We start from the raw sequence: 16,271 nt of genomic DNA on the forward strand, positions 1-16,271 counted from the left end.
TAACGGCCAGTTGGCAGGTCTGTTGGAGGAGAGCCCAGAGGGAGACCCTGGGAGCAGGGCATCGTGCCACCTCCATGTTCTGGGCACAGGCAGTGCGAGGGGCCAAGCGGATGGGGACAAAGGTCTGTTGGATAAGCCGGGGCACTGGGCCACCGGGGTTTGGGGGAAGCCGGAGATTTTCCACGACGTGTCCGGGACTGCAGCTGCAGCGGCAGCGCCTCCGGCACTTATCTCTCCACGAATACCTGGGCATGAAGCTGCTGAAGGAAGCCGGCATCCCTGTTCCCTATGGCTTGGTCGCGAGAACCCCGGAGGAAGCCTACAAGGTGGCAAGAAAGATCGGGACCAATGACCTTGTGGTCAAGGCCCAGGTTTTAGCCGGTGGCCGGGAAAAGGGGATCTTCGAAGGGGGCCTGAAGGGAGGCGTGCAGATGGTGTGTTCTCCCGAGGAGGCCAGGGAGGTGGCCGCCCAGATGATCGGGAAGAAGCTCTTCACCAAGCAGACGGGGGAAACGGGGCGGATCTGCAACCAGGTCCTGGTCTGTGAGCGCAGGTACCTGAGGAAGGAGTACTACTTTGCCATCACCATGGAGAGGGCCTTCCAGGGGCCGGTGCTCATCGGCAGTTCTCATGGGGGGCTCAGAATCGAAGATGTTGCTGCCGAGCACCCGGACACCATCCTGAAGGAGCCCGTGGATATCCTGGAGGGTCTCCAAAAGAAGCAGGCTCTTCAGCTGGCCCAGAAAATGGGGTTTCCTTCGCAGGTGGCTGAAGAAGCAGCCAACAACATGGTCAAGATCTACAACTTCTTTATTAAATACGATGCTGTCATGGTGGAGATTAACCCCATGGTGGAAGATTCCACAGGGAGGGTGATGTGCATGGACGCAAAGATCATTTTTGACAGCAATTCGGCTTTCCGTCAGCAGAAGGTATTTGAGCTGCAGGATTGGACCCAAATGGACGAGAAGGAGAGAGAGGCAGCCAATGCAGAACTCAACTATATCGCTTTGGACGGGAACATCGGTTGCCTGGTGAACGGGGCCGGCCTGGCCATGGCCACCATGGACATCATTAAGCTCCACGGGGGCACCCCGGCAAACTATCTCAATGTCGGTGGGGGCGCCACAGTGGAACAAGTAACGGAGGCCTTCAAACTGATAACCTCCAATGAAAATGTCCAGGCTATCCTGGTCAATATTTTTGGAGGCCTCATGAGATGCGATGTCATTGCGCACGGGATCATTATGTCTGCCAAGGACTTGGAGCTCAAAATACCAATTGTGGTCCGGCTACAGGGAACCCGAGTGGCCGACGCAAAAGTTCTCATTGCCGAGAGCGGCTTGAAGATCCTGGCCTGCGACGACTTGGATAAGGCAGCAAAAATGGCTGTCAAGCTCTCCGAAATCATGAGTTTAGCAAAAGAGTTGCAAATCGATGTTAAGTTTCATTTGCCCTCCTGATTAAGCTGCTCCTAGCTTCCATTCCCAAGTGGGGCTGCTTTCTCAAATACTTCCTCCCAGGGCCATCATATGGGGGAGGGGGGGCTTAGATTGCCCCAGCTTGCTGCTCAATTTCAACATGGCCCAAAATATGCCCTGGTAGTTTCCCTTATTCTTATTTGCACTCTTTGCTCTAACGTGGAGGGGAAAATTCCTGCCAGAAGAACTAGAAAACGTATCTCCTCCTAATAAAGCCTGACTTTAACGGAAAGTTTCATTTGTCTCCCTGACTGCCAAACAACTGAGCTGCTGGGGGGAAACGGCCGCTCGAATGGGGCCGAGGCAGGTCCCCTCTCTTGCTCTGCCCAGGGAGAGGCAGGGTGGGCTAGTGGGGAAGGCCCTGCGCTGCACTGGGGAGGCCTGGCTTCTTGCCCCCGCCCAGCCCTGGGCGACGCTGGACCAGCCCCCCTCTCAGCTGGGAGGACGGGAGGGGGGCGGGCTGTCGACCGCTCTGAATTACGCGGCGCCTCGAACCGCGGGTCTGGCCGGGCGCTCTTCCAGCGCGGACGCCGCGCGGGCACCAGCCTCGCCGCCTGGGAACGAGAGGGCAGCGCTGGGGGCACCGCGGGAGAGCCTCGCTCTTGAACGCCGCCGCGCGGAAGAGAGGGGCAAACGGGAAGCCGAGCGCAGGGCCGAGCTGTTCCCCGACCGCAGCGAGGCGGGGGCTGCCGCGGACCTTGCGCTCTTGGGCTCTGCGCCACCCCCACCCCAGCCCCCACCCTTTCAAGTGGGGCAGGCATCCCTTCGGTCGGCCAAGGGCAACTGACCGACGGGGGCAGGGCCTGTCGTGGGGAGCCCGCCCCCCCCGCCAACTCTGGCCAACACGCGATGTCAGCAAAGAGTTGCTCCTTGCTCCCCTCTCCTGGCCGTCTGGATTTGTGCAGCCCAGGAACGGTGGCCCCGCAGTTGGAGACAGGCCATTTGCAGAGGCTGTGCTCTGTTTCATGACGACGACGACGACGACGACGACGACTCTGCGATGACTCATTACAGCTGTCCCACTCCCAAAGGCTCGGTATGTGCACACGCACACACACAGGTAACAGCTGGTAAATAATGAGCTTTATTTAATAATAAAAGAAGATCCATTATACAACTTTCGCAAAGGCTTCTTAAAACTATGGCAACTTCTTAGAAATTACTCTTTCCCCTGAGGGTGAACAGAAGGGCTGCCGCTCCCCAGCTGACTCAGGCCCATCGGCGCCCAGCCGTGTCTGCCGGGCAACGGCGTCCCCAGCCCGGCTGCAGGGAATGGACGTAGATCAACGGGAAGGAGCAGAACCGGACGGGCCGTCCGCTGGGAGCTGATCCCTTTCAAGGTCACTGCGGTCGGCGGAAGACCCAGGAGCAGAGCTGGCCCCTTCCGCCGGCCCCAGTGGGCCCCGGAAGGGCTCCTTTCGCCCGGCCCTGGCCCTTCCCTAGGCACTTGCAATGTAGACAAACTTGTGCTTCTCAAGAGTGCTGATATCGTGCTCCAGCTGCTTCATCTCCGTCTCCAGTTTCTCTTTGCGAAGTTTCTTGGGAACCGTATCTATCACTACAGAAAGACTTTGGAATTCTTTGTTGATTTCTTCCCAATTTTCCTTGAGACCCTGCATGAATTACATGAAATGCACGTCCTGCATTAGTCTGATACGTTTTCTGTTCTGTTCCGCAGCGTAGGAGAGGAATAGTTGACAGAAGGCATACTAGCCAATTCATTTTTTTTTAATAAGTGAGAGGCATAAAGATGTAGGCTTTAACGGTACAAAAAAGGTCTGTTGGTGCTTACATCCCCTTCCCCAACCTGGTGCCCTTGATGCATTTCACTGAACGGTCTGAATGCTTAGCGAGCGACTGGTTGAACCCAGCACCCAACGTGCCCGCAGGTCCTCTGGAGAAAGCGAGTCTTGCTTGGCCCTGGCTTGACCCACGAGGCCCGCTGGGCTCGGTGCCCGGTGGGGTCGGCTGCTTACCGCCAAGACGTTCTCCCGGTCCCGGGTGGCCAGGCGAGTCAGGCCCTTCTGCTGGAGGCCGTCCTGCTGGCCAGACACGCTCAGTTTCTGCACCTGCCTGGCTTCCTTCTTCCGCTTTTTGAGGTATTTCGGGGTAACCCCAAAGTCCTGCAAAGAAGGAGGCGTGATGCCGTAAATACCCTGGGGGGCAGAGGTGCACATGGCCCCCTCCCTTTCAGAGCAGGCTTCCTTCCGTGGGGAGGAAGGGTGTCGCCTGGGAGTGAGGATGGAGCCCTGCGTTTGTCCAGGGGACGTGGGCTCCTTTTGTCAATGGGGGGACGGGGGCACACCTTTCACCCCTCAAATGGCCAGGAGCTCTGCAGGGGCGCCCTACCCCACACTGAACCCACAGAAGACGTTTGCGGGGGCACCGCCAGGGTGGCGTGGCAGGGAAGGTGCTGGACTAGGAGAGGGGAGGCCCAGGCGGAAGCCCCCTCTCAGCCCCGGATGCTCCTGGGGCGACTTTGGGCCGGGTCCTCCCTCTCGGCTTCACCTGCCTCACAGGGCTGTTGTTGTGGGAGGAAATAGGAGGAAGCTGCACTCTGCAGGTGACGCGATCTGTGGTTGTTACTTTTCCATCAGCCCAATACAATTTGAATTTTAATTCTGTATCTACTTTAACGAATTGCATTTTTCTCCTGTGGTGGTTTTAACTTTGGGTTACGTATTTTACTTATTTATTCGATTCGATTCATACGGCCACCCATTTCACATACGGGACGCTGGGCGGTTTACAACAAATAGGTAAAATACAGACTGTAAAAATAAAACGCACAGCAGCCGGGCGTCCTGCAACGACGGCCATCCTAGCCGGGGGATGGCCTCTGTCACGCAGCCGGGGCCCCAGGCTCGGCCACAAGACCAGGTGTTCAAGGCCAACAGGGACTCCAATCTCGGGGGGGGGGTGATGTTTCACACATTTGTATAAGGCCACCTGCTGGGATCCGTGGCAAAGGTGGCGATGTGCTAATGGGATAAATAAGTAAGTCCCATCTCGGGCTCCTGGACAAAACATGGGGTATAAATCAAACAAATGAATGCATAAAAAATAAACAAGTAACCCCTCCCATCGATGCATTCAGAAGCAGCAGGAGGTGGGCAAATTGCCTGCCCTGTCCAAGGCCCAGTGAGAGCCAGGCGGCAGAAGGGAAAGGCGTGCCAAGGGTGGCACCTGGGCCCCTCCTGCCTTGGGGGGCAGTTGCAACGGGAGGGGAACTTAATTCTCAACAGAATAAACTTTCTGTACCGAATCGGAGGCTTCGCTGGCTAACCCGCCAGCAGGCGAAGAACGGATCCCACGCAACCCCTTCACAGCTTCTCGCCCCTCTGCCCGCCCCTCCTAGCGGCTGCGCAGAGACCGTCTCCCGCGCTTGACACAGCCGGATGCAGCCGACATTCGCGGGCGCCCTCGCTGGCGGGGCTGCAGGCGAAACGCACCTTCTTCTTGAGGAACCTCTGGACCAGCCCCGACTGGTCAAGGAGGAATGTGTCTCCCTTGCACCGGTCGACACAAGCGCGCAGGGGCTTCTTGGCCACCGCCATGATGGCCCCCGCCACGTTGGTCGTGATGAAGTTCTTCTTGCTCTGGATGCCCATGATGGGCCGGTCGGACTGCCGGGGCACCTGCGGCTTGCGCGTCTGCTTCCGGCCACGGTCTTGCGTGCCTGGGTTGTGTCCGAAAGACAATGGTGCGTAAGCATGCAGTTGCCAGGCGCCTTAGAACCGCCTCTGGAGGTTTGGAAGTGGGATGGGCCCATTGGGGAGCCATCAGATGCACAGAGCCAAATAACGGGCGGGGGGGGGGTTGTAGGATATACACAACATGCACACGCGTGCTCGCACTCAGAGAGAGATGGGGCATGAAGTACAGAGGGAGGAGCCGTTCTGGGCATTTCCAAAATTGACAGGACAGGCCAAAAGCAGCCTGATTGTCCTGCCCCCCCCCCCCCGACAGCTGCTCCCTGGGCTTCTTTGGACCTGTAAGGGCCGGACGTTTGGGGCGAATACCTCAAAGGAATCCCACCCCCCACAGGATTCTGTTAATGTTTAAGGCCTCCTTTGGGGTCCCCTCCCTCAGATACCCAGTTGCACCCAATGGTAGGGTGAAAACTGGAGGAGGTCTTTTTCTAGGGGTGGGACCCTGTTCATTTGTTTCTGGGGGTGGGACCCAGATAGCTTTCAGAAGATACCAGCAGCTGTTTTGCAGCCTCAGATGTGGCTTCATTTCCAGATTACTGGAAAGTGAACAGTAACATGAATCCTTGCAGAATTCATCAATTACTTTTTAAATTCTAATGCAGCGATTTTTAAAAGGAGCACTTGTGTGTATGCAAACATAAACATTGGCACGCTGACTGGTCTCACGTAGTACTTCGCTTACCTGAATGAAGCCATTGGCATTTATTTCCAAGGAATGTGTCAGGCTTGCCCTAAGGGTCAACGGCTGCGACACCCGGGCTGCGGTGACTTCCACCCTGATAGATCTAAGTTTACTCATCTACATGCATGTCCACCCCCTGGAGATGGGGGCTGGCGGTGGGGTGGGGCTTCTGAATATTCGGAAGCAAGGAAGCGGATGCTGCTGGGCCCGGGTCAGGTGAAGAGCTTCTGTCCGGTACCAGAAAAGGGGATTCCCTGAATTTGCTGAAAGGTCTCAGGACTTCAGAAGAAGCGGTCCATTCACTCCCCGTCTCTCTCTCTCTGACCAGGAAGCCTCTTCCTAAGGACATCTGCCTCTGCTGTGGCTGGACATTAGATGCCCAGATGTCCCGAGACCTGCCGTGTTGAACCAGCGTGGGGTAGCGCTGAAGCTGCTGGACTCGGAGCAGGGACACGCACTTTCGAGTTCACCTCGGCCACGGAAGCTCCCTGGGGGGCCACTTCCAGGCTAGCCTATTGCCCAGGGCTGTGGGCACCCCTGGAGGGGGAGATGCCTCGAGTTCCCAGGTATAAGTCTAACAAATCCCCCCAAGGCAGTGAGGTCATTTCCCACTAGACCCTCCCTGGAAAAAGCCAGAAGGCCAGCCAGAAACAGAGCGCCCTGGACCGGCCCTGGGTGAAAGGAAGGCCAGAGCTGCCCTGAAGCCGGAGCAGGACAAGGGCCTCGCCAGCCCCCGTCCTGCTCCCACCCCGACACTGAGATGCTTCCGGGATGAAGTGCACCAGCTGGACGGGCTCCGCTCTGCCCCGGTCCCCAGTTGACCGGCGTCTAGACCAAACAGGGAGGTTCGCATTCAGCAGCCTCCGGGGACCTTTGGAGGCTCCGTTTCCTCAGGGGCAGGTGGGCAAGGCGTGGAGGAAAAGAGCGGGTGCTCAAACATACATTTGGGGACCTTGGGCTCCTTTGAACGTTTCCGGAGATACTCTTTCGGGGTGGGGACTTCGAGCTTCGGTATTCCCATCGTTTGGCACGGAGCTTTCCTCTGTTCCTGCATTTCACATTTGATGGATGAGCGGAAAGTGGAGATATACCTTCGGCAGAGAATAAAGCAGACAGTGGGCACGCTTCAAAGACAGGGCTCTCCCCCAAGGCTGGGAGCGGGGGGGTTAATCCAATACCACTGAAGGGCACGGGGCCACGGAAGGCCGCCCTGCAGCCCGGAGCTGCTCCAAGCACGTCCGCGTCTACAGAGCTCACGGAAGCGTAGGCCTCCGCGCCGGGATCAGACACCGCCTCTCCCAGAGAAACCGCTTTTACCGTAGCGCTCCTGCAGTCCGACATAGTCAGCTCTGATAAGTCCATTTAGCCCACATGCGTAGCCCCTTCTGAACTGAGGACAAAAGATTTCCTCTGGCCTGAGCCGCGTTCAGCCGGGGCCCTTCCTTCCTTTTCTGGGGCAGTGCATGAATTGGGTGAAATGCGTGTTTTCATGGCAGTCCGTCAGGGGCCTTGGGAACTAGACATCTCAGGGCCCCTGGGTCCTAGGGTGCTGCAGAGCACCCACTGCAGCATCGCAGCAGCTGGTTGTTCGCTCTGCACACCTGGCTCCGTGGCCTTGGCTCAAGAGGCTGTGGAAGGGGGCCCAGCGGGAGAAGCCCCTTCCCCCAGGTCCCCAGTTTCCCACTCAATCCGGCAGGGAGCACCCAGGAACCTCGAGGGGGTCGCGTTGTGCCCCAAGTCCTCTGGAGCACGTGCCCCCAGATGGCACCCAGGTGTCTCAGGAGGGCAACGAGCTCCAGATGCGGCAGGGGAGACATTACTAATCGCCTACGGCTGTTGCCTGGAGCACCCAGTTGACTAGGATGACTTGAGGAGGCCCGTTCGGAAGCAGGCTCAGGAACGCCAGGCGTTTCCAGCCAGGGCTCTGGAGCCGTGCCGCTAGCATCTTTGGGCAGCAAAGAGCCGCCGGAGCCTCTTAGCCCGAGAAGGCAGAGACCCCGATCGCTGGATTAAGACCGTGCCAGCATCCTTTTCTTTCCCAGTACCAGGAAAACGGGACACGCAGGGGGTGACGCTGCTGAATGGCCAAAGGCATGCTTGCGCCACGTCCGTCCCCAGCCCACGATGCCGTTTCGGCCCCTACCTGAGCGGCGGCCTGCCGGGCGCTTCCTCCTCAGAGGGCAGCCAGTGGTAGATGTTCTCCTCCTGCTCCGGCCCCAGCTGCGGGCACAGTTCTGCCATCACAGCCCCGAGTCCTACAGAGAGCTGCCCGGGCTGAAATTGCAGAAGGCGAGCTGCTGGTGGAGCAAAGGGGCCCGCCTGGTGCTTCTCAGGGCAGAAAATGGGGGGGCAGCTGGCCTAGGGGAAATAGCCCGCCCCCCCTGGGGGAACAGCGAAAGGGGGCAAGGCCCCGGTCTCTCTCCCCTCAACACAGCGGGTGTCTCAAATCATCAGCAGGAGGCTTTCCCAAGGGGAGGGGGAGGCCCTGCTAGCGATGCTTGAAGAGCCCCCAATTCCTGAGGGGGGGTGGAAGAAGCCCTCCACGTGGCCCCAAACAGGGCAAATTATTTCACAGTCGCGTAACAAAGAACCATCGGACACGTCCCCAGACTTTGCGGGGGAAGGAGGGGGCTTGAGGGAGGTGCAAGGCGAGGACTCTGGACCTGTTTTCCCGTGAAGGAGGGTCCTCTCCACCCCCACTGCTGGCAGCAACGGGGGCTCCAGCCCTGCAGCGGCAGTTGGTTCCAAGGGGAGGGGGAGGGGCGTGCAGAGGCCCCGCCCACAGGGCTCTTGCGCTCCCAGATGGGGGCCAGAGCAGCAACCCGCCCCTGCTGGCCGCTCGCTGTGCAGGGGGCCCAGGAGTCGCACCCACCCACTGGGGGCCACGCGGGGACATTGGCCTCCATTCTGCAGGACCCCAGACCGTACGGAGCCCCAGCCATGCCCGGGGTCTTCTTAACGGCCGTTAGAACTGTTGTTTTGCTGATGGCACACCAGTCTGCCCCCCCCCCCCCCCGCGAGCCCCCTGGCACACAGGACTGCAGGTCCTGGTCACTGGTGAGGAGAGGCTGAGGCAGCTGGAGAGACGCAGCCCGCCCCCTTCTAGGCCCTGAGGCCAAGCATCGCCCCCCAGGTGGACCAGTTATTTTAGGCTTTGTGATTAGCATTTTAATAAAGGCAATATTAGCATTTTAGCATGGCATCCCTGCCTCTTTCTGGAGATCAGGAAACCATGTTTTTCCTTTCATTGCCCATGAAACTCAGGCACCCGTGGAGCTGGAAAGGGCCTGCTCCCTGCTCGTGAGGGAGAAAGCGCGCAGAGTCTTTGCAAAGTGGCTTTTTCGCCCCCCCCCCCACCGCCCGCCCAATAGGGAGCACAGGCACTTCAGGCAAAGTGAGAAGCGCTTATCAAGGAGGGGGTCAGGTCTTTGCACAGAAGTGCATACGTTTGGTATCCGCGTTAGATGCGTCATGAAGCAACGAAGCCCACGGTAGGAGACCCTGATTCTAGATAACCTTCCACAAGTGGCAAACGTATGGGTTACCTCTCTCCCTTTCCAGTCGAGTTTGTTTCTTTTTTAACACTTGCAAGGGCGCTCAAGGACTCCAGAGTACGAATACGCTCCCTCTTGTTTAGTTTCTGAAGAGGCTAGTTCTTGCACCTAAAAAAGAAAAAGAAATGGCTTTGGCCAAAAAGAAAACATGGTTTCCTGAACTTGTGCCTGAAAGGAGGCACAGATGCCATGCTCAGATGCCACTATCACCTTTATTAAAAAGCTGACAACGAAGCCTAAAGTTCCAGGGAACCAAAACACATCAGTGTCCGTTATTGTTTGATTTGTTGCTGTCTGATGTCAGGTTCGGTCAGCACGAGGCTTCAGGGAAGCACGGGGCTGCAGGGAAGCTCGCAACCAGACCACGCGGAATCCACCGGCGGTAGCTAGCGGGGAAAAGAGGAACCGAAAGCGCCGCTAATTAACGAGCCACCTGCGGCCAGCTAAACAGGAAAACCGCAGCGGAAGCTTTTAACTATGAACTGATAACGGCGCGAGCAAGCAAGGAACGGGGCCGCAGGGCAGCGAAACAAGATCGCAACGCAGCACAGAACCCGCGGTCTGCACGTAGCAGGGAGGGGCCAACCCAGCCGGAGGGGGACTGGCAATCAAGGACAATGGACTCTGACCGACCCTGCCATCATGAACGATCAGGGGGGACATTGGGGGCCTAATAGCCCACAGCCGCAACGCGATCACGAGGCGGGAAAAAGCGCGGGAAGGGGGAATATAACAAGTGATGCAATTGTACCAAGCCAGTCCTGGCTTTGCTTGTGACTACTACGTTACGCATGAGTAAACCTTCTTTGTGAACCACACGTGTCACGAGAGTTTCTCTGTCGAACGGGGCAAATCTCACATAAAGCCAGGACTCACCGTCAGCGCTACCCGGTACCACCGAGGAGCGTTTTCTTTCTCAATACAGGCATGACCAGCGACGAGGAATCCGTGGGTCAGCTGGAGCGCGAGGGATCCAGGCTCGCGGAAGGGCGGTCGGAGCCGCCCGGGAGCGACGGGGCAGCGGCCAGGGCCGGGCGCACTCCATCCGAGCGGTGGTCGATGGGCGTGAATCAAGGACCAGACGATTCGGGCGTTACGATGACCCGGGGTTCGGGGTTCCGGAACCGTGAGTGGAGCGAGAAATTCGCCCGACTAGAGGAGAGAGTCGAGCGACGCCTAGACGCCGTGGAGGCGATGCTCCAGACCCTACTACAGAGAGTGGGGCCACCGGCGGTGAACGAGGAGGCGAGCGACAGGGGGCGGTCCGACACCCCCGCCGGCACCACCCACGGCGCCCCGGTCGGAGGACCAACGGGCGGCAGACGCCCTGAGACTTCGAGGTATCACTGGGAAGTTCTCAGGGGACCCCGAACAGCTGCCGCACTTTCTGACGCACGTCAGGGGGTTCATGCAGAGGGGTGGTCACCTATTCGCTAGAGACGAGGACAGGGTATCCTACGTGGCCGAGCTGCTAGATGGCCAAGCCGCCAGCTGGGTGATCGGGCTGTACGATGCCAACGCAGCGGAACTACGGAGTTTCCCGGACTTCATGCAGGCGCTCCGGGACAGATTCGAGGACACATTGAGCGCCAAGCGGGCGGAGGACGACATCCTACAATTCAGGCAGCGGGGCAAATCGGTATCGGAATATGCCCTGGAGTTCCGGAGGTTGGCCGAGAAGCTCGCGGACTGGCCGGAGTCCCTGAAGGTGAAGTATTTTAAGAGGGGACTCAACCCAGAGATCCTGGAACGGGCACTGGGGCGGGACGACCCGGCCACAGTGAAGGATTGGATCTGGCTGGCTGGAACGGCGGAATCGGCGTGGCGGCAGATCCAACAGAGCACAAGACGACGGGACCAGACGAGGGACCGGCCGAGGGAGAGGACCCCCGAGGAGAGACGGAGCGGTCGACGGCAGTCCACCGGGAGGCGAGAGGCGACCAGAGCCCCGAATCTGTGCTTCCGATGCGGAGGCAGAGGCCACCGAGCGGCGCAGTGCCCGACGGAGCGGGAAGGCGCCCACCACGGCCCGAAGTCAAAACCCCGCGTGCGAACGGGAAAAGGACCGGTGACCGACCGCGGAAGGGGGCAGTGGCGGCGGTGACCGAGAAAGGACGCGGGGGTGGTCGACCCCGGAGACAGCATCCTCCGGAGAGGACTCGGAGCCGGCGGGAAACGAGGCGCGCTCGCACTGAACGGCGTCCCAGTGCGAGCAGGGAGTCGAGGCGCGCGGACCCAATAGGAGACGAGGACTGCCCACCGTTCCGGGTGAGGATACACGTCCGGGGGGTGAGATCCGGAGGGGAGGCGCAGCTACGGGCGCTACTGGACTCGGGCTGCACCCACTGCTTGATGCACCCAGCGGTGGTTTCGGGGCTCGGGCTACAGCTGAGGCGCCTCCGGGAGCCCATTTCATTCAGCCAGTTAGATGGCACGCTGGCAGGGGGGGGGCCAGCTCAGTATTACACCGAGCCGGTCCAGATGACGATCGGGAGTCACCGGGAAGAACTGAGGTTCGTGGTGGTCCCGGTGGCCGACTACGCGGTGGTACTCGGCTTGGCGTGGCTGCGGCGGCGGAACCCACGAGTCGACTGGACGGCGGAGGCAGTGCGGTTCGGGGTCGACAGACCGGCGAGGGGCGAGAACAGAGGGGACCGAGCCGTGGAGACGGAGGCAGCCGCAACCACCGGCGGACAAGCGGAGGGTCCGGGACACCGGGAGACGGGGCGAGAGCAGATGGGGCCCGAGACCCGGGCGGCAACAGCAACAGCAGCAGCAGCAGCGCCGGGACCCCGGAGACCCGCCACGATCCCGAGGCGAGGGGAGGCAGCGGCGACTGGCGAGGCAACCGCAAAGCGAGGGGCCGGACCCGGGGAACCCCCGACGGGCGGCGGAATCCCGAGGCAGTATCGAGACCTGGCGGCAGCGTTCGGGGAGAAGGTGTCTGACCAGCTCCCACCACACCGGCCCAGTGATTGCGCCATCGAGCTAGAGCCAGGAGCGACCCTGCCTAAGCCAAAAATGTACTCCCTGTCGAGGAGGGAGATGGGAGCCCTGCGCGAGTTCATAGACAAGAACCTAGCACGGGGATTCATCCAACCCGCGAAGTCACCATTAGCGGCCCCGGTGTTATTCCGGGAGAAGAAGGACGGCTCGCTCCGTATGTGCGTAGACTACCGGGGGCTGAACGCAATCAGCACGGAGTACAAATACCCCTCCCCTGATGAAGGACTTGATGTCGCATCTGTCGAAGGGGAGGGTGTTCACAAAACTGGACTTGCGCGAAGCCTACTTCAGAGTTAGGATCCGCGCAAAAGATGAGTGGAAGACGGCGTTCAACACCCCGCTCGGAAGCTACCAGTTTTCCGTGATGCCGTTCGGATTAAAAGGGGCCCCGGGGGTATTTATGCAGCTAATTAATGAGGTGCTGCACGACCTACTCTACCGGGGCGTCCTGGTCTACCTGGACGACATCCTCATCTACACCGAGACCCTGGCGGAGCACGTGAGCCTGGTGCGCACGGTGCTCCAGAGACTGCTGAAGGCACAGCTGTACGCAAAGCTCTCGAAATGCGAGTTCCATCGAGAGCAACTAGACTACCTCGGCTACCGAATATCCAGCCGGGGAATTGAGATGGACCTGGCGAAAGTAAGGGATGTCCTGGGCTGGGAAGCGCCGCGAACCCGGAGGCAACTCCAAAGCTTCCTAGGGTTTGCGAACTTCTATCGTCAGTTCATCCCGAACTTCGCCCAAATCGCCCTTCCCCTAACCGACCTGCTAAAAACCAAGGGCACTGGGAAACCCCCAAGCCCAGCATGGCACTCGCGTGGACTGCAGAATGCCAGGGGGCGTTTGAGGAACTAAAACAGCGGTTCACCGCGGAGCCGATCCTGCGCCATCCCGACCCAGACCGGCGGTTTATAATCCAAGTGGATGCATCAGACGTGGCAACGGGAGCAGTCCTGCTCCAACCCAGCCCGGAGGGGGCCATCCACCCGTGCGCCTACGCCTCCCGCAAATTCACCGAGACGGAGAGGAGGTGGATGGTGTGGGAGAAAGAGGCGTACGCGGTCAAGTGGGCGCTGGCCACGTGGAGGCATCTACTGGAGGGGGCAACTGAACCGTTCGAGGTGTGGACGGACCATAAGAACCTCGAGGCCCTGAAGACCCCGCGTAAGCTATCCCCCAAACAGGCACGGTGGTCCCAATACTTCGGGAGGTTCAGGTTCACACTGAAACACATCCCCGGGAAGCGCAACTTCTTAGCGGATGGACTGTCTCGCATGCCCCAACACGCCAGCCTACGGGAGGAGATCGTGGACTCCGTCATCCCCGCCAGCAGGCTGGCTGCAAAGGCGGTGACCCGAAGCCAGACCAAGGGGGAGCGATGGGACGCGGCGTCTGAAGTAAGGCAAGGGTTCGCGGAGGCGGCGGAGCGGGACGATTGGCTCAAGCAGAACCGAGAGGTGCTAACCGGCCAAGAGGGGTTGTGGTGGCACGAAGGAAAGCTGTACGTGCCCGAGGGTTGCCGACGGGAGGTCATGGAGAGAGCCCACGACAGCCGGAGCGCGGGGCATTACGGCTTCGTAAAGACACTCCACTTAATCCGGCGGCAGTTTTGGTGGCCCACGCTCCGGAAGGACGTGGAGGCGTACTCGGGGGGTTGCCCGGTGTGCGCAACAGCGAAAGGAGCCAAAGGCAAACCTAGAGGCCTACTCCAGCCGGTAGCGGAACCCGACGGCCCTTGGCAAGAGGTCGCCATGGACTTCATAGTGGAGCTCCCGGAGAGTAAGGGGAAGACCGCCATTTGGGTGGTCACGGACTTATTCTCCAAACAAGCGCACTTTGTAGCGTGCCGGCGAGTCCCCACGGCCGAGGGGCTGGCGAGACTGTTCGTGCAACATGTCTACCGACTCCACGGCGCACCTCGACGTATCGTCAGCGATCGGGGCGGCAACTTCATCGCGCGGTTCTGGCGGGAGTTCCTGAAGCGGGTGGGGACGAAACAAGCCCTATCCTCCGCGGCGCACCCGCAGACGGACGGAGCCACGGAACGCCTGAACGGGGGCTCGAACAGTACCTGCGCTGCTACGTGGGGCACCAACAGGACGATTGGGCGGAGCTACTACCATTCGCGGAGGTGGCATACAACAACGCCGTCCACAAGAGCACCGGGTTCTCTCCGTTCAAAGTAGCCACCGGGAGAGAATTCGTCCCCATGCCGGAGCTGCCTCAGCCGGAATCCCAGATCAACTCCCTGGACGCCTGGTTCGCCCAAATCGACGAGACCCGGCGAGCGGCGCACGCGGCATTGCAAAGAGCCAAAGCCGACTACAAGAAGCACGCGGACCGCAAGAGGCTCCCCGAGGAAAAGTGGAAAGTGGGGGACCAGGTGTATCTGTCAACCAAAAACCTAAAGACGCACCAGGCATCGAAAAAACTCAGCCCGAGGTTTGTGGGGCCGTTCCCCATTTCGGAGGTCATCAATCCGGTGACCGTCAGGCTGACGCTCCCGAAAAGCCTCGGGAAGATCCACCCGGTGTTCCATTGCAGCCTGCTAAAGTTGCACCAGCCGGGGAACGCCTGGCACAAGGCGGAGGGAGTACCACCACCCATCATGGTCGGGGGGGAGCAGCATTTCGAAATCAACCGGATACTGGACGCCCGGAGGCACAAGGGGCAGACCCAGCTCCTAGTGCAATGGAAACATTTCCCCAAGTCCCACAGCGAATGGGTGAGTAAAACCCACATAAGGGCGCCGGACCTAGTGCGGGACTTTTACAGTAAATACCCCGGGAAGCCGAAATAGGACCGAGGGGGGGAGTTGTCGTCAGGGGGGCGGCATGTCAGGTTCGGTCAGCACGAGGTTTCAGGGAAGCACGGGGCTGCAGGGAAGCTCGCAACCAGACCACGCGGAATCCACCGGCGGGAGCTAGCGGGGAAAAGAGGAACCGAAAGCGCCGCTAATTAACGGGCCACCTGCGCCCAGCCAAACAGGAAAACCGCAGCAGAAGCTTTTAATTACGAACTGATAACGGCGCGAGCAAGCAAGGAACGGGGCCGCAGGGCAGCGAAACAAGATCGCAACGCAGCACAGAACCCGCGGTCTGCACGTAGCAAGGAGGGGCCAACCCAGCCGGAGGGGGACTGGCAATCAAGGACAATGGACTCTGACCGACCCTGCCATCATGAACGATCAGGGGGGACATTGGGGGGCCTAATAGCCCACAGCCGCAACGCGATCACGAGGCGGGAAAAAGCGCGGGAAGGGGGGAATATAACAAGTGATGCAATTGTACCAAGCCAGTCCTGGCTTTGCTTGTGACTACTACGTTACGCATGAGTAAACCTTCTTTGTGAACCACACGTGTCACGAGAGTTTCTCTGTCGAACGGGGCAAATCTCACATCTGACACATCACGTATATCAAATGTATGTATCATTAGTTTCTGTAACCTATAAAAAGACTTGCCCCCCCCCTTAATAAACGCCTTTTGTTTTGCCTCAAGCACTTGCGGTTCGTGTTGTTGGGATGGGGGCGGGTGAAAAGCCTCTTTGCAAAGGTGCTGGGCACGTCTTTCTCAGATCCAGGGACCAGGCCCTTTCCAGCCCCACGTCCACTCGGGTCCCCGAGTTTTCTGGGCAATGGATCCGCCTGCCCAGCAGAGCCAGCCGGACACTTCCGGGAGCTAAGCTGCTGCTCCGCCAATCACTCTCCAGAGGGACACTGCCTCTAAACGTGGAGGTTCCACCACGGCTATTTTTCCTGATTGGCAACTGGAAGGCGGGATGGGAAGGTGGGCACTGCGGTCCTAGGGCAGCAGGGCGGAGAAGGCTGCG

General features: G+C 59.5%; 1 protein-coding gene and 1 pseudogene across 1 annotated transcript; one reads left to right on the forward strand and one right to left on the reverse strand.

The window, feature by feature from the left end:
* Positions 1-167: 167 nt before the first annotated feature.
* On the forward strand, positions 168-1,463 carry LOC103063160 (succinate--CoA ligase [ADP-forming] subunit beta, mitochondrial pseudogene; annotated as a pseudogene).
* A 1,097-nt stretch (positions 1,464-2,560) lies between these two features.
* LOC103063398 (enkurin-like) lies at positions 2,561-7,130 on the reverse strand. Its single transcript, XM_025177277.2, has 4 exons — positions 6,819-7,130; positions 4,934-5,160; positions 3,458-3,604; positions 2,561-3,094 (listed from the first exon to the last, which is right to left on the reverse strand). Exons 1-4 carry the CDS (start codon positions 6,928-6,930, stop codon positions 2,921-2,923), a joined length of 660 nt encoding a protein of 219 aa, XP_025033045.2. The 5' UTR covers positions 6,931-7,130; the 3' UTR covers positions 2,561-2,920.
* Positions 7,131-16,271: the final 9,141 nt, after the last annotated feature.

This window comes from Python bivittatus, unplaced genomic scaffold, assembly GCF_059951505.1.
Source record: "Python bivittatus isolate LINGU-HERP-01145 unplaced genomic scaffold, Pbiv_v1 ctg000600_np1212, whole genome shotgun sequence".
Taxonomy (NCBI): domain Eukaryota; kingdom Metazoa; phylum Chordata; class Lepidosauria; order Squamata; family Pythonidae; genus Python; species Python bivittatus.